Here is an 18,866-nt window from a genome sequence, read left to right as displayed (position 1 = left end):
TATCTCTGTAGTAACATCTGGAGTCCTTGAGCAAGTGTCTATCTCTGTAGTAACATCTGGAGTCCTTGAGCAAGTGTCTATTTCTGTAGCAACATCTGGAGTTCTTGAGCCAGTGTCTATCTCTGTAATAAGATCTAGAGTCCTTTGTGTATATGCCCAGGAGTGGTATCGCTGGATCTTGATGTAGGTGAGGAACCTCCACACTGATTTCTGCAGTGACTGTACCAGTTCATCTCCTACCAGCAGCAAATAAGCACCCCTCACCCTCCAGAGCCTGTGCTGTCATTTGTTGTATTAATCTTGGACATTCTAACTGGTGCTGAGATGAAATCTCAAAATAGTTTTAGAATTCCAGCCCTGAGAGGAGGAAGTAAGCAAAAGCCCTGCCCCTAATGGAGAAGCCCATTGTAACTGATGCCTGCTGGGAAGGGGAAGCAGTTTCCTGTAACAGGGCCACTGGGCATCTCAGCCTCACACCAGAGGCCTGCCTCAGAGTAGTTGGCCACACAACAAATGCCACGTCTTGCTTTTTGTTGGAGGTTTTTAGGGCTTGGTGGTATTTTTTCTTATTCTTCTTTGTTTTATTGTTTTGTTTTAGGAGAGACTTATGTTAGTGATATTTTTGAGAGACAGACAGAGAGAGAGAAAGAGAGACAGAGACAGAGGCAGGGGAAGGGAAATAACATGGATCTGGGTAGGTAGGGAGGTGGGGAGGACACAGGTTGGGGGACAGGAAGACATGATTAAAATAAACTGTATGAATAAAATTATTTACAAATAGCTGCCTTTCAAGAAAACAAGAAACTACTTTACAGGACTGTGACAGATCCAGAAATGGTGGCACATGCTTTGAGAAGGACTTAGACAAATCATAGCTAAGGAGTGTTTGCCAGCTATACATCTGATAAAGACATCTATATAGAATAAAGGATCTTTAAAATGCAATACCACTGTCCCACATAGTTGACGGGCTTGCTTGTTTATTTGGTTGGTTTTGGTAAATTTGAGACACACTAAAGGACTCTGGGAAAAGGAAACCTCAATGAAGAAAATGCCTCCCTAGATTAGCTCGATGGCAAGTCGGAGGGAAGTTTTCCTGACTGATGAGTTCCTGCCCCAACTTCCCTCAGTGATGGAGCTTTAAGTAGAAATAAACCCTTTCCTCCCCAAGTTGTTCCTGGTCTTGATGTTTAACACAGCAACAGAAAGCAAACTAAGACAACCAGGAAAACAAACCATTAAGAAAAAGTGCTGATACGTTCCAAGTAGCAGGCATATGGCATTTATGTGTTAAAAGAGTGTCAATATTGTTAGTAGTGAGTGAAGTGCAAAGTAAAATAATAGATTTCGTTATTAGATAACTACTAGGATGTCCAGAATTTTAAAAGCTAACTGTAAAAGAGTGTTGAGAAGAACTGGAAATCTTATACACGGATGAGGAGAACACTGACGGGAGGCCATTTTGGAAATAATTCACCTGATTCTAGCAAAGCTAAACAGCCCACTCGCAGCATCTGCAGACGGAGAAGCCGCGCACATCTGGGGAAAGACCAGCGGCTCCTTGTAAATAACCTACCATAAAACATTATCGCTTCAATTTTTTAAAATACTACATTAAAAATCTAGATGTTTATTTGAACCCTACATTTTGTTCATGTTCAGGTTATATTATTTTACTATTTAGAGTAGGAAAAATATGGCAAGTGCATTAAGAGAACACTGTAAATAGGAATTAATTTCTTAGCAACAGACGGAGAAGTGTAAAGAAATACAAATTACAGAAGTGTTATAATCTCAAAATTTTAAATAGTTAATTAATAAATATGTGGATGAGAGTAACTACATTGTAATGAAGCCACGGGTATTCAATTTACCTGAAGCTAATAGTATAAATCGATTACTGCCAATAAAATCATCCAAATACTTACAATAGCATGTCCCCCTGAGTGGATTACCAACATAGCGATTTTCAGAGTCACATCTGTAAAAACATTAAAAAAAAAAAACCTTGTTTAATATTAAATGATGTAGATATGTTAAAACTATATCATAAAACAATTCTTTTAAAAAACATAAACTTTGAAAATAACTGACTGCAGAAGCCCTAACAATAAGTAAACATGAGTAAACAGAAAATGTTTGTGAAAAGTGCAAAAAGGCTGCATCCGTGACAGAGCCTGAGAAAAGTTCTTCTCTAAGTCAACAGACTCGAACAAAATAGACTAATAAGATCTAAAATCAAAGGCTCAAACTCTTGACCTTTCATTAGATTATTAAAAATATATATGAAGACCCAAACACGCAGACGTTAAGTTAAATATTTCATAAATGTAATTACCTCTAACAGCAGAGAAACATTAATTTTTCAAAAATTTTGATTTTTGTCTTCATGTCCTGTTTCCATGAAACACTATCGGCGTGAGACAATCTTGATTTACATAATTCTATTTCTTGAGAGACACTTCCACAATAAATGTTATAAAATACATGTACTAGAGTACAGTAACCAGAGAACATTTCGAAAAGGGCGCTAGAAAGATTGTAAAGCCAGAGGATCAGGAACGTTGCTTTCAGGTTGCGTTTCCTACTGACACCAGATGTGTCACCCATAGTCTCACCAAAGTGACTCTGGAACACGTGCTGAACAAGGACACTGGTGGGCATGTCAAAGTGGGTGAGCGACTTAGTATGTGGGGGATACGACAAGCACCATAGCCAAAGCAGCTTGGGGAGAAAAGGACTTATTTGGCCTACACTTCCAAATCCCTGTTCATCATGGAAGGAGGAAGTCAGGACAGGAACTCAGAAAAAGCCCGAACCTGGAGGCAGGAGCAGTTATCATGGAGAGGTGCTACTTACTGCCTTGCTATCCCTGACTTGCTCAGTCTGCTTTCTTACAGAACCCAGGAACAACAACCCACCCATAATAGACTGAGCCATCTACATCCAATACTGATGTTCACAGAATGTTGCAAGTTCATGAAAGGCACTTTCTTCTAACATGATGTCATTTAACAAGAGCCAGCCAGTTTACAAGTCTTAAAATGCCCTACTGCCTACAGCCTGGTCTTAGGGAGGCATCTTCTCAATTGAGGCTCCCTTCTCTCAGAGGGCTCTAGTTTATGTCAAGGTGGCAGGAACCCATGAAGCACAGCAGAGAAAAGTCCACAGGGCCTCAACCCTACACAGAGAACTACAGATGTGAAGTGCAGAGAGCAAGCAAAACAGTCTTCCCTGGGGGAGAGCACACCAACTTATTACCCTGTACCAATGGCCAGCTTGTTATCCTGTACCAATGGTCAGCTTGTTATCCTGTACCAATGGTCAGCTTGTTATCCTGTACCAATGGTCAGCTTGTTATCCTGTACCAATGGTCAGCTTGTTATCCTGTACCAATGGCCAGCTTGCTATCCTGTACCAATGGTCAGCTTGTTATCCTGTACCAATGGTCAGCTTGTTATCCTGTACCAATGGCCAGCTTGTTATCCTGTACCAATGGTCAGCTTGTTATCCTGTACCAATGGCCAGCTTGTTATCCTGTACCAATGGCCAGCTTGTTATCCTGTACCAATGGCCAGCTTGTTATCCTGTACCAATGGTCAGCTTGTTATCCTGTACCAATGGTCAGCTTGTTATCCTGTACCAATGGCCAGCTTGCTATCCTGTACCAATGGTCAGCTTGTTATCCTGTACCAATGGCCAGCTTGTTATCCTGTACCAATGGCCAGCTTGTTATCCTGTACCAGTGGTCAGCTTGTTATCCTGTACCAATGGCCAGCTTGTTATCCTGTACCAATGGCCAGCTTGTTATCCTGTACCAGTGGTCAGCTTGTTATCCTGTACCAGTGGTCAGCTTGTTATCCTGTACCAATGGTCAGCTTGTTATCCTGTACCAATGGTCAGCTTGTTATCCTGTACCAATGGTCAGCTTGTTATCCTGTACCAATGGCCAGCTTGTTATCCTGTACCAATGGCCAGCTTGTTATCCTGTACCAGTGGTCAGCTTGTTATCCTGTACCAGTGGCCAGCTTGTTATCCTGTACCAGTGGTCAGCTTGTTATCCTGTACCAGTGGTCAGCTTGTTATCCTGTACCAATGGTCAGCTTGTTGTCCTGTACCAATGGCCAGCTTGTTATCCTGTACCAGTGGTCAGCTTGTTATCCTGTACCAATGGTCAGCTTGTTATCCTGTACCAATGGTCAGCTTGTTGTCCTGTACCAATGGCCAGCTTGCTATCCTGTACCAATGGTCAGCTTGTTATCCTGTACCAATGGCCAGCTTGTTACCCTACACCAGACTGTCAGCTCTGAAAACATGCATACTAGTAACATTTCACAGGCTGAGCAGGTTATATTTACAAGTGTGTGTGTATGTGTGTGTGAGTGTGTGTCTGAGTATGTGAGTGTGTATGTGAGAGTGTGTGAGAGAGTGTGTGTGTATGTGTGTGTGTGTGTGTGTGTGTGTGAATGGAAATGGCCTAGAGGGAGAAAAGGGAAAGAGGAAATGTTATAAATATAACGTCAAAAAATAAAGTTAAAATAAAATATATGTACCAAAGCAACTAAATAGCTTCACATTTCAATTAAATTTAGCCTTAAAAGGTTAGAAAAACCTTTGAAATGTCTCTTTTACAGTACAGTTTGTTACAATAAAAATATTATAATGCAAATATATTTTAATAATAAAAAATGGAATAGTGGAAAATAAGCTAAATAATATTACACTTTAGATTCACTATAGCCATGTGCTTGCTATATTTATATTGGAGATAAACCTTAAATATATTAAAATATACGTCAAATCTCTCTAAAGAAATGTCATCTTATTAGAAAATCAAGAAAGACTAGAGATGCAATGGACAGTTCACCAGCGGGCTCACTGAGCAACCATCGGAGAGTAGCCTTACAGGCAGGACTGCTCAGGGCACTCCGAGGCCTCTGGTGTCTGACGTGATATATTCACTCCATTATAGACTGTAACCCCTTCCTCCTCTGGATCAGGCACGACTGTCGGGGAACAACTGTCATGGCTGAAGCTCCAGTTTACAGCGCTGCCATCAGCCACCCTTATGACTGAATTCTAGAGTGATTTCCAACACACTCTGCCCTCTGGCTGTGGAAGATGATTCCTTTAAACGCTATCACTGAAGGTTTGCTCGTGTCCATAGCATGCCTTGACTTCTCAGAAGGCACTTTCCTCTAAGCTGTATGGCATTTAACAAAAGCAGCCAGATTTGCAAGCCTTACGATTTAGGCTTCATAATCAAGTGTTAACATTACTGTGCAAACACTACCGCTTCTCCAAGGCTATGCATCATCTCACCTGACCAGCCACGAATCTCCATGACTACTCTGGCACACCGGATACTTGCTACTCCACTAGCCATCACACTTAGTGATGTCTGACAGTCATCCAATTATATCTCATCATGAAGTTCTGTTACCTAGAGCCAGTGTGAATAACAAGTAACTCAGACAGTATCACCTCCATAGAAGATTGAGAGGGACCTGGCTGTGTATACTGTCATAGGGCATGATGGCAGGCAGCCTTAATAACAAAGCAGAAAATGAAGGACAAATCCCCTCTCTTGTGCTTGCAGCATGGCATTGTGGGTAAAAACACCTGCTTGGCAAGCCTGCCAACCTCAGTTCAATGCCTGGAGCCCATGGTGGAAGGAGAGTGCTGACTCACAGAAGTGTCCTCTCCCCTGCTGGCTGAGTATTAACCACACATTTTGGCACTAACTACCTTACATCGCCTGGTTGCAACTGGGAAGAAATGACTAGCTTTGCAACCGTCAAGAAAATCAATAGCCATAAACATGTAGTAACACACACACACACACACACTTTAAAATTCAGGTACTACACATCAAATAGTCCAAGGAAATTCTGTCTTTTTGAGTCTGGCTTGTTTCACTGAGCATAATGATTTCTTGTTGTACCTACTTGCCTTAAAATGTCATGGTTTCATTTTTCTTTATGGCTGTGTAAATTCCCATTGAGTATATGTATCATATTTTATTTAGCCATTCATCCGGGCTGGTTCTATCTCCTAGATATTGTGATTTGTGAACAGATAAACACGGATGTTTCCATGTGGCAGGTTAACTAATTTAGTCCTTCAGGTCCAAACCAGGAACAGAAGAGCTGAGTTCTCTGCCAGATCTAAGGCTCTATGAGGCCCTTCCGTGTCCTTCCTGACTCCACAGGTTTACCCTCCTGTCAGCTGTAAATGAGGCTTATTTTTGTCCACAACCTTACCAGCATTTTTGCCATGAGTATCTTCAATGACAGCAACCGTGACTGGAGGGAGCTGGACTCGTATATGTCCTTGAAGGCTAAGGTGTTGGCCATTTGTATTTCTTCTACGGAGACCCATCTGTTGAATTCAGTAGCTGCTTCTATTTTAAAATTATCATTTTCAGTACCAATTATCTTGGAATGTTAGATTGAGAACTGTCATGATCATGACAGTGTAACTACTTAGTTTTATGCTTTGGTTCTGGATACTCCATTGATTGAGACAGAGCAGCCAAGACTGGCCTAAAATTCACCATGTAACTGAGGCTAGCTAAATGGATATTTTAGCCATAATTATTACTGCTCTGACCACCATGGCGATCATTCCCTTACACAGCTTATTCCAAGGAGAACGCTGCCTTAAAATCTTCTCCACTTGCAAGCTGAGTGTGGTGCCTCACACCTTTCGTCTCCACACTGGGAGGAAGATGCAGTGAGATTCAGGATCTTTGTGAGTTCTAGACTAGCCTGGTCTACATAGTGAGTGTAGGCCAGCCAGGCCTACACAGTAAGAGCCTGCTTTTGAAGAAGAAGAAGAAGAAAAAAATTTAAATCATCTCTATTTTTTTCTGTGAGAAGCCAGTAGTATCCATATTGGGGATCGAGAGTATCTCTGAGAAGGGGAAATCTCAAATGCTATTCATTCCTATGTTCTCGACGCTCCACACCAGTGAGAGCATTTAGCAGCTAATTCATTCCATGAAAGCCGAAGTTGCTGTATGCAGGCTCCTGCCGTTACTCTCCTTTAGGAGTTTTTGATTGGTTGGTTGGATGGTTATTTGGTTATTTGGTTATTTGGTTATTTGGTTGGTTGGTTGGTTGTTTGGTTGGGTTTTCTCATTGCTTACTGGTGATCTGAGTTTCAATTAACTCAAGGATTTGTATTTTACAAAGCTTTCCTTTCGTTAGTCAGTTGACAAGGGTGAGGGCAATATTCTCTGCATCTATGAGCAGACACTGGAAACACTACAACCACGTTCATTTCTGTGTTCTCGTTCATGGCACTATTTCCACTTCCATCTGCTGTCTTTCTACTTCAGAAAATGTTATTCCTCCTTCAAATTCCAACTCAGGTATGTGCTTGGACCTTCTTCATCCTTGGTGACTCCCTTCTCAGAAGCCAGTAAGAACAATCAATACATCTAATGGGCGTCTTGTATTGATATAAAGCTGTTTTAGGTTGTCCGTTCAAATAAAGTAGTATAAACAAACACGTGATCAATGCAACAAATGACTTGGATAAGAAAGGAACCAATATCCACCTGGGAAGTTTACAAAAATATGTGACATTTGATGACTTACATAAAGACAGATGGAACACACCCTTGGAATGAAGGATTTATGGTTATTCTAAATCATTCATATAAGAAATCCGTGTACTATATCGTGGAAAGTACATTAGTAGCATGACAGGTACTGTGGACAAAAATCAATTTTTCTTACTAATCTCAGGCAATAATTTAATCACTATTTGAATACTTCAGTGACTATCTCTGCTTTCTAATGAAAGAACTTTCCGATATAACTATGACATAACAAATGATTGTTTCTAAAATGATGACCTCATTTTTATTACCCACATTCAAAAAGTTAAAAATGTACTGAACAGCCATTGGATAGTTCTTAATTGAGAACTCTCTGTTTACATCTGTACCACATTTTTCATTGGATAACCTGATTTTTTGATATCTAGTTGCTTGAGTTCTTTATATATTTTGGATATTAGACCTTTATTGGCTCAGTAAAAATCATTTCTCACTGTGCAGGCTGCTGTCTTGTCCGACTGAGGATGTCCTTTGCGTTATCAGTGTTCTGTTCAAAAGGTGCCTCCTGGGCCAATACATTCAAGGCTCTTTCCCACTTTCTCTTCTGTCTGGTCTAGTGTGTCTGGTTGTACATTGAGGTCTTTGATCCACTTGGGCTTGAGTTTAGTGCAGGGTGATAAATGAAGCTCTAGTGGCACTCTCCTAAATGAAGACATCTAGTTAGACTAGCACCATTGGTGAAGACACTTTCTTTTTCTATAGTGTATTTCTGGCTTCTTTATAAAAAAAATCTGGTGTCCATAAGTGTGTAGATTTACAACCGGGTCCTTGATTCCATTCCACTGATGAACAAGTCTGTTTTTGTGCCAGTTCTATGCGGTTCTAATTACTATTGCTCTGTAGTACAGTTTGAAATCAGGGATGGCTATTCCTCACCAAGTTCTTTTAGGTACTTCCAGATTGTTTTGGCTATCCTGGGTATTTTTATTCTTCCATATGAAGTTGAAGATTGTTTCAAGGTCTATAGAGAATTGTGTTGGAATTATGATGAGGATTGTATTGAAGCTGTAGATTGCTTTTGGTAGGATGGACATTTTTACTATGTTAATCCTATCTATCCAGGAGCATGGGAGATCTCCCCATCTTCTGATATCTTCTTCAATTTCTGTCTTCAAAGACTTGGAGTTTTTATCACACAGCCTTTCACTTGGTTGGTTAGAGTAACCTCAAGATGGTTTATATGATTTGAGGGTATTGTAAAGGGTATTGTTTACCTGGTTTCTTGCTTAGTCCATTTGTCATATATATATATATATATATATATATATATATATATATATATATATATATATATATATACAGGAAGGCTATATATATATATATATATATATATATATATATATATATACAGGAAGGCTACCTACTTTCTAATGTTGGGGAAGACAAATCAAATCATAGCTGTCAAAATGACTAAGATCAATAATACAAGTGACAGCCCATGCTAGTGAGGATGTGGAGCAAGGGAACACCCCTCCATTGCTGCTTGGAATGAGAACTCGTAAAGACACTATGGAAATCAGTACAGCTGTTCCTCAGAAAATTAGGAATTGACCTACTTTAAGACCCAATTATATCATTCCTAGGTATATATACCCAAAGGATAATCCATCCTACCATAAAAACATTTGTTCAACTATGTTGATTACAGCTTTATTTATAACAGCCAGAAACTGAAAACAACCTATATGTACCCCAACTGAAGAATGTATAAGGAAAATGCAGTACATCTACACAGTGGAATATTAATCAAGTGTTTATAAAAATAAAGACGTCATGAAATCTGTAGGCACATGGATACAACTAGAAAAAGTCACTCTGAGTGACATGATCCAGACTCATAAAGAAAAATATGGTGTGCACTCCCTTATAAGCGGGTGTTAGTTGTGAAGTAAATGATGACCAAGCTACAATCCACTGACACAGAGAAGACAGGTAAAGAGGAGAACTCTAGGGGGAGGCATGGATCTCCCAGGGAAGGGGAAAGAGATTTTCCCAGTAAATGGCGGGAGGCATGGAGGCGGGGGTGGGGGGGTGAGAGCAGGAGGGATCAGGTTGTGGGAGGATGGAGGGACAGAGTGTGGGGAGAGACAGCTGGACCTGGGGGACATGTGGAGAGTGCTGTGGAAACTTCCTGAGATCTATGATAGTGAGCCTAGTGGGGAGTCCTAGCAATGGAGGATAGAGTCTGTACCAGCCATCTTTTACAGCCAGGTGAGGCTTCCAGTGGTGGGATCAGACTGCATTTGGTTGAGTTGTTGTCCAAGGGCATCCCATAATGATCCCCAAACAACCCAGGCTGATGCTAGGACAGAAGGTCACTCTCCAAAAACTGACAGCAGGGTCCCCACTGCTGAGGACATCTACACAGCTAACTGAGCCCATGCTGGTGCCTGTACGAAGCCTTCACCCCAACTTCCTAGACTCTTTGGTACAGGAAGGTAGTCTGTAGGCTCCGGAAAGGAAACCTGGACATCAACCCAGGAACAAAACCCTTGACTTATAATTTGTCCTGCCTGCAAAATGTGCTGGGGCAATGGCGGCACAGAACTGCAGAGATGGCCAACACTGTCTGGTTTAACTTAGGGCGATGCCATGAGAGGGAGAAAATGCCCTACACTGCCTATGTGTCCAGGAAGTGAAGACTGAAAAACCCAGAGACCTAGGATAGAACCAGACACAACTGGAAAGAAAAAAAAATCAATGAAATGATTCCTAATGATACGCTGCTATACGTCAGAGGGGGTAGAGAACACCAGAACATGGTCCACTGAGCCATCGATTAAGCAGGGCTCACATGGCCTCACAGAGACCGAAGCAAGCATGGGGCCTGCACGACCCCGTCCTCACTGTATGTTACAGCTGTAAGCTTGGTGGTTTGTGGAACTCCTAACAGTGGGAACCAGTATGTCTCTGACTCCTTTGCCTGCTCTTGGCACTGTTTCTTGTATTGGGTTGCCTTGTCCAGTCCTGATGAGGACTTTTGCCTTGTTTTATTGGAGAACGGCTGTTCTCTGAAGGGAAACAGAGGGGAAGTTGGTGATGGGGGCTCTGAGGACTGGAGAAAGGGGAAGCTGTGATCAGGATGTACTGTCTGAGAGAAGCTACTGCATGCAGAAACAAAATCATACAAAAGTGCTCTTCGTAAATTGTTATTCCAGTTCCTGTTTATAAAACTTCATAAATTAGATCAAAAGTAAAACATAGTTTTGTTAAACATATGTATTTTAGGTAACATACATATGCTTGACCTGTAATCTATCAGCTCATAAGTAAATGAAAATGTTGCTCTCTTTTGTCTAAGAACAGAAGCACATTCTTAAAATGCAATTACAAAAGAGGTAACTATTATAGAGCTATACATTTAAATCACTTATGGAAAACTGTAACAATTACTTTCAGTTCATAATCATGGTTGCAACTAACACTTTCCTCTTGCCTGTAGTGCTGTAGCTTGGCTCTATACACATCACCTTCATTGCTGTAATGACATAATGATGCTATGACCTGGTATATAATCTGAGAGGGCATGACGGTAAAGTGTACGTATAGTCAGGGCTACTGTGTAAAAAGTGCTAAGATGGTCACATTGTGGTCTTAAACTCTTCTACTTATGGGACCTGTGCAGATTCACCAGCTCATGACAATAAAGCTGGCTCTACTCAGAACACACAGTACTGTTGGAATATCACAGGCATCCCTCTAACATAGACTGTAAGCCTTGTGTTAGCTCATTCTAGTCAGGCCAGCCTGGGCTAATGGAGCCGTCGTAAGACCTAAGGCTTTGACTTCACTTTAGCTGTAAGGTTCACACCTAAGAGACTCCCTGGCTATACAAAGCTTCTCTGAACTTGAAGTCTAGTCAATAATGGCAAATAAAAATTTTTTAGGTATTTATACTTTAGTGAATTCTTTATTAATTTTCCCCTGATAATTACATAATTAATATAATGGAAACATGACTTTTCTCAAATTATAAATGCACATGAAAACCAAGCATGTATTTGTACCTATCTAATTTTAAACTATACAAATCTAATTTTAATATGTACATGAACAAAGTTAAGAAAAGAAAATAATGTATTGCCTTTTAAAGACACATTTGGAAGGTAATGAATATTAAGAATAACTAAATGTCACAAGAAAAGCCACTCATAAAGTACTGAGAGCAAAATACTGGTTTCTGTGCAATGAACAATCTAAGAAAACAGAGGCTGATGGCTCGGTGACTCAGCAGTGACCTGACTGTGGACTCGAAGAACCCGGGTTAGAGGTCACGTGTGGTGCTGTGCGCCCTCTGTGGAAACAGAGATCCTGTTGGCTGATTCTACAGGCTCGACTTCACAGTCTCTGGAACTGCCGTCTTTAACCATTTACGTTTTTTGAAAAAAAAAACTGACAATACGTAAATGAAAATAGCTTACAATACTGTAAGCTTAACTAACATAATGTTAACATTCAAAAATAAAACCTAAAAATTAGTTCTAGGCACAAAATCCATGAAAGTTACAGAAACAATGGTTTGTACTCACAGCTGGCACTGGTCACCTTTTATCCCCTTGGTTGTGCAGAAACACTTTCCTGTGTGCAGGTGACAGACGTTTGCATGGCCACCACAGGTGCAAGCTGGAAGTCAAAACAACATAGTATCTCTTAAGTAGTAGTATTCTCATCTTGTTTTATGAGGCTGTCTCCTCATGTCATGTGTTACTTTTAATCATCAGAAGGTAAAGTCATCTATGTGACTTTGCAAACCTTTGTAAACCTCTTTAAAATCCCTGAGTGTCTTCCGTCTTTCATGTACCTAAGTAGTCCTCTAATTCTCCTTTGTGTTTCTATTTGTGATCTGACACATCATTGGTGAAAGAAGTGGTTAAAAAGATAGCAGGTGTAGTGGTGCACACCTCCTATTCCAGCACATGGAACATGCATGGTGGACACCTCCAATCCCAGCATGTGGGAGGGGAACACATGGGGCACACCTCCTATTCCAGCACATGGGAGATACATGGTGCACACTTCTAATCCCAGCACATGGGAGATACATGGTGCACACCTCCTGTTCCAGCACATGGGAGACACATGGTGCATACCTCTAATCCCAGCACATGGGAGACACATGGTGCATACCTCTAATCCCAGCACATGGGAGATACATGGTGCATACCTCTAATCCCAGCACATGGGAGATACACGGTACATACTTCTAATCCCAGCACATGGGAGATACATGGTGCATACTTCTAATCCCAGCACATGGGAGCTACACGGTGCACACCTCCTATTCCAGCACATGGGAGATACACGGTGCACATCTCTAATCCCAGCACATGGGAGATACATGGTACACACATCTAATCTCAGTACATAGGAGATACATGGTGCACACATCTAATCTCAGTACATAGGAGATACATGGTGCACACCTCCAGCTCCCACTTGTGGAGGGAAGGCAGAAGACTGGCAGGCAAAGGTACCCTTGACTACATAAAGAGTGGATATGGCTTTGAGAAGGTGACTGGATCAGAACATTCATAAGTAAAATGTAAAGAGCAAGAACCCTGGAGCACAGTGATTTAATGTCAAACACGCTCCTACAGTCGCTAACTATATAACTTTAAGCAATTCACTGAAACTCTCCAGTTTGGTTTCAGCACCTGTACATAGAGAATAACAGTACTTAGTTCTAAGGACTCGTGAGAATTAAATGAAATATTGTAATTTAGAAAACCTAACATGGTTTAGATGTTAACAATATCAAGCAGGTGGTGGTGGTGGTGGCAGTGCATACTTTTAATCCTGGCACTCAGAAGGCAGAGGCAGATGGATCTCTCATTTGAGGCCAGCCTGGTCTACAGAGCGAGTTCCAGGATAGCCTGGGCTACTTTCAACAAAGGCAGTACTGATTAGCATCAGCACAAGTAATGAGCATGGTAGTCACCGGTCGGTCACCCCAACAGTGGTACCGCCCCACCTGGCTACTTAGTATAGCACTTGTCTCTGACCTCTGGGACTAAAGCCACAGACAGAGACATCACAACTGTGACAGAGCAGTACAGGTCTCTAGGGACTGTTCTCCTCATGATGATGAAAAGGTGCCTTGTTTTTACTTAATAATAAAAGAAGTGGCATTGCCACCACCTTTACAGAGATGAAAAAGATAAGGGAACATAAAAAAAACTGATGTCAAAGAGCAGATCACAAGTCAGCTGAATAAATTCCTAAAAAAGATATAAACTACCAAAACAAAGAAGTAAAGAAACAAAATATCCGGGCAGTGGTGCCGCACGCCTTTAATCCCAGCGCTTGGGAGGCAGAGGCAGGCGAATTTCTGAGTTCGAGGCCAGCCTGGTCTACAGAGTGAGTTCCAGGACAGCCAGGGCTACACAGAGAAACCCTGTCTTGAAAAACAAACAAACAAACAAAAACAAACAAACAAAAAAACCAAAAAAAAAAGAAAGAAAGAAAGAAAGAAAGAAAGAAAGAAAGAAAGAAAGAAAGGAAGGAAGGAAGGAAGGAAGGAAAGACTGGGGCCATGTGAAAGGTCCCATGTGACCATGAAGGATTTGTATCAAGAGACACAATTTAATAGTCAAATATCAGTGATTGTAACTTCACACTGGCAAAATACAGGCCAGTGAAAAATACTATTAATCAATAAATTCAGAAATATCATTTGAGAAAACCTAACATCCTTTCATAATTAATGGCACGTGCCTTTAACTCCAACACTCTGAAACACAGGCAAACAGGTATCTGTGAGTTTGATGCTAGTCCAGTCCAAGTAGCAAGTCCCAAGCCAGGCTAGCCAATGTCATGTAGTGAGACTCTTGTCCAAACAAAACTCATCAGCCCTAACTGAGACATCTACTTTTTACCACAGCCTGGCAGAGGCTTGCAGTCATAAAGAAAGACACATGTGGGAAGAATTTCATGTATGAAATTCTAAAAACAATATATTCTTCAAAAATCAGAAAATCAGAAATAGAAGGACTTCACTAAACATAAATTGTATTTTTAAAAACTAAAGCCTAAGAGGATGGCCTTATCTGGCACAAGTGGGAGGGGAGCCCTTGGTCCTGTGAAGGCTCAATGCCCCAGTGTGAGTGGATGCTACAGCGGTGAGGCAGGAGTAGGTGGGTGGGTGGGGGAGTGCCCTCATAGAGGCAAAGGGAAGGAGGATGGGATAGGGGGGATGCAGAACCTGGAATGGGGGACAACATTTTAAATGTAAATATATAAAATAACCAATAAAAAACCCTACAGCCTATAGCATCATGCTTAATACTTGACAGACTACACACTTTCTTCTCCTAAAATTAAGAAGCCATTGCTCTGCATTTCTGTCATTTATTTCCATCTTGTATGGGACATTCGAATCAAGACAAGCAAAAACCAAAGTCAGTCCAATAGAAAAGCAAGCATAGAGCTGAGGCTGGTTACAGGAACATTATCTTTTCTAGTCAAAGAACTATTCTCCTAAAAAGTATTTTGAAAAACAAAAATCTGATAAGCAAAGATAAATGTGAAAGATCAGTGTACAGAAGTCTTGCATAGACTCTAGGGACAGGACTCAGTGCCACAGTATTTGCCTAGCATATGCGAGGTCTTGAAGTTGATTCCTATAGCCACAGAAACAAATAATAAACCCTGTATAACTTCAAGGTGGCTAGTGAGGCCTAAATAGCCTAGCCCTAGTGAAAACAAAGGTCTGCATATTTCTATAACTAGCAATAAAAAAATGAAAACATAAGAAATAATTTCACTTTAAAGGAGCATTTTTATGCTAGGGCAGTAGCTCCATGAGTAAAGTGCTCCCTAGCAAGCATGACCTACGTTTGATTCACAAAGCCCACATTGGAAAACAAAAACAAACATGCAGAGATGTCATGGGTCCTGTTTGTAAAAGGCAAAGTCAGGTGGAGTCACTGGAGAGAGCTGGCCAGACAGCCTAGCCTCTTTGTCAAGTTCCAAGATTCTCATGCACACAAGCTCAACACACACAGAGAGCACGAAAGAACAGGAGAGACAGAGAGCGACACAGAGGGGGAAATAAGATTAATGAAATCCTTAAGAAATAATTTCAGAAAGGTATGAAACAGGTATCCTGAAAACTGTAAAACACTGTTAAAAAAAAAAAAAACTAAAGACAGCACAGAGTGAAAGAAATATCAATTCACAGCTGAGAAAACCAGTTACCCAGCTGACAGACCAAGGAGAGTTACTGCAATCCCTGAAAGAAACCTAGCTGGCTACTTTGTACAAAATGACAAGTTGATTCTAAAACTCAATTATAATGACAAAGAACTTCACAAAGTGAACAGGTCTTGAGGGATAAAATTAGACCAATGTAGAGGGACAAGAGTAAATTCAGATGGCGCTGATAGAACTACAGAATTCTGGGGAGTGGGAAGGAGGATCTGAGTCGACACACTCAGAAGCTAAAGTAGCTAGACAGGTGCAAGGACAAGTTTGGGCTCAATCCTGCACACCAGCCACAGAAATTGTTCCAATAAATGAAAAGCCTAAATTTAAGGCTTAAAAGATCCCAAAACAAAAAATTCAAATAAGTATGTGATTTTTCTTGTAGTAAGAAATTTTAAAGATTCATCAGATATGAGCTCAATCATGTACGAGCAGTGTTAAGTTTTATTATCAAATATTATTACTTTGATATATCATGTCAAAATAATTATTAGTGAGTGGGCATCAGAGCTGTCTTTCAGTTGCTTAATTGTTGCAAATGACATTATAAGCACTCTATGCATATACTGTTGGAAGATACATTGTATTTCTCTCGTTTAACCTGCCTAGAACTAGGCTAGCTCTGTCTTTCTACTTGGTTGTTTTGATTGACTCCCAGACATTCTGAAGACAGCTGTACACATCAGTATTTCCACTAGTCACCCATTCAAGTTCCAATTTCTCTGCATTCTCATTCATTCTGGTTATTGTTTGCATTTTAACTAGAAGCATAATCGGATCTAAAAGAAGATTTGACTTGCATTTACTTCACTAACTATGAATTCTTCTGTGCTTCCCAGTTTTCTTTCAAACAATGTTGATTCAAATCCATGGATAAATTATTTTAACTAGGCAATTTATTTTTTCATCATTGAATTAAATTGTTGTTTATATTCTAGATATAAGTAAGAAATATGATTTGCAAAAAAATCTCCTGTAATTTGTAGTTCTTCTATTTTATTGGTGGTATTTCTTTTCATGCAAATATCTAAGACTGATGAAGTATTCGGTCCTTCCTCCCACCCTTCCTTTCTTCCTTCCTTTCTCTTTCTTTTCCTGTGCTTGATGTCTTCATGAATTATCTTTTTATTGTTGTGATAAAATATCATGATCAAGAGCAACTTAAAGGAGAAAAGGGCTCATTTTGACTTAAAGTTCAGAACTGGTGGAGTGAGCATAGAAAGCCCCGGTATGGGACAGGAAACTGGGTGTGCCGGCTACTGTGTGTCAACTTGACTCAAGCTAGAGTCATCTGAGAGGAGGGACACTCAAGAGAAAAATGCATCCATATGATCCAGCTGTAGGGCATTTTCTTAATTAGTGATTGATGGGGGAGGACCCAGACCATTGTGGGTGGTGCCACCCCTGGGCTGGTGGTCCTAGGTTCTATAAGAAAGCAGGCTGAGAAAGCCATGAGGAGAGAGCCAGTAAGCAGGATCCCTCCGTGGCCTCTGCATCAGCTCTGGCTTCTGGGTTCCTGCCCTGCTTGAGTTTCTGTCCTGACTTCCTTCAGTGATGAACAATGATGTGGAAGTGTAAATCAATTAAGTACTTCCCCTCTAAGTTGCTTTTGCCATGGAGTTTTATATCACAGCAATAGCAACCCTTGAGACACTGGGTGGTGACATTTATCAACAAATAGAGGCTTGCTTGAAGATAAAGCCTCATCTGGGAAAGTTGAAAGTGAAAACACTTGAGATATTTTATATAAAAAGCAGAAAGAGGAAACAGGGCCTACTTAAGATAGAGTGTGCAGGCTTACTTGTATGACTTTATGTATAAAGTGTATAAGTGAATCTCTTCTTTTAATAAATACCAGATAATTGGGAAAAATCCCAATTTACTTTATGCCTATTCCTGGGAAGTATGTGTTAACTATTATATCAATAGTCTGTTTTCCAAAGGCAATAAAGAATTGCTTAATGTCATATACCATTTTATAATGTGATCAAAACCAATAATATTAAGTCAGCCTTACTGAGATATACAAAGATGTGACAGAAGTTGCCTTTTAATAGAACACAGTTCAGTGGCGTGTGTTTGTGTGTGTGTGTGTGTGTGTGTGTGTGTGTGTGTTGACAGAAATGGGCCCTGATGATTACAGTCATATTTGACACACTTTTTATCATTCCCTCCCCCTAAAAGGAAAAGCTTTGACCATTGGCAGTCCCTCCCCTATTGTCCAGCTCTCCACATTCTCCCCGGCTGCCATGGCAATTAGAAATCCATTATCTATACAGATTGAATTATTCTTAAATTTTATTCATAAAATCATACAAATAAATTTGCCTATTTTCTTTTAATGAGAATATAAGATTTGAGATTTCCAGAAATGAAAGATACGGTGTGAAACAAGGAATGAAGAACAGCCCCTGGCACTCACTGGCTGCAGCAATCGGGAGAGGGCCCTGCACCTTGCCTGGGCAGCACAGTAGAGCCATCCCTGCTCAGAGCAGGCCCAGAGGGTATGATAGGAGAAAAGCAGGTCCCACCCCTTGCCCACTATGGCCCTGGGTGAACCAGCCTGGCAGGGGCAGTGCTGAAGAGCTCCCCCTAGTGGTGCAAGTGCCGGGGACCTGGTGAGCTGACCAGCTCAAGTACCACCCAGGCCCAGATGAGGCTTTGAACTGGCTCTACCCAACAGTGACCTCATCTATGATCTGCTGGAGTGCATGAAGGGGCAGCCCCTACAGATCCAAATTGCAGGATCTCCATGACACAGGGCAACAACAGGATATCCGAGAGGAGTCCCAGTGAGGATAAAGTACCGATAGTGGAGCAGAAGCCAGAAGCCCCAAAATGGACCAATGATTCACTGCAACGAACATCCGCAAGTAACAATGTGTGGACAAAAGGGTATACTGTGAGACACACTGTGACACTGTACAACTTCCACAAGAATTTTTTGAGGAGGGATGCTATAAGGGCAGAGGTACAAAAGAAAGGGGAGATGAGTGGATTGGGGGTATGATGTGAAATTAACAAAAAATCAATAAAA

General features: G+C 40.9%; 1 protein-coding gene across 3 annotated transcripts in view; it reads right to left on the bottom strand.

Moving 5' to 3' along the window:
• Atrnl1 (attractin like 1) overlaps window positions 1–18,866 on the bottom strand; it is a 539,822-nt gene that overhangs the window by 408,937 nt on the left and 112,019 nt on the right. For all 3 annotated transcript variants that reach the window (XM_034499803.2, XM_034499812.2, XM_076925810.1), the window contains exons 20-21: window positions 12,157–12,250; window positions 1,929–1,981 (exon numbers count right to left, since the gene is read on the bottom strand). In XM_034499803.2, the coding sequence (XP_034355694.1) occupies window positions 1,929–1,981; window positions 12,157–12,250 (147 nt within the window). The remainder of the gene's footprint in view (window positions 1–1,928; window positions 1,982–12,156; window positions 12,251–18,866) is intronic.

Source organism: Arvicanthis niloticus, chromosome 1 (assembly GCF_011762505.2).
Source record: "Arvicanthis niloticus isolate mArvNil1 chromosome 1, mArvNil1.pat.X, whole genome shotgun sequence".
NCBI classification, from domain to species: domain Eukaryota; kingdom Metazoa; phylum Chordata; class Mammalia; order Rodentia; family Muridae; genus Arvicanthis; species Arvicanthis niloticus.
Note: the sequence above shows the minus strand (reverse complement) of the source record. Positions and strands in the feature narration are given on the sequence as shown.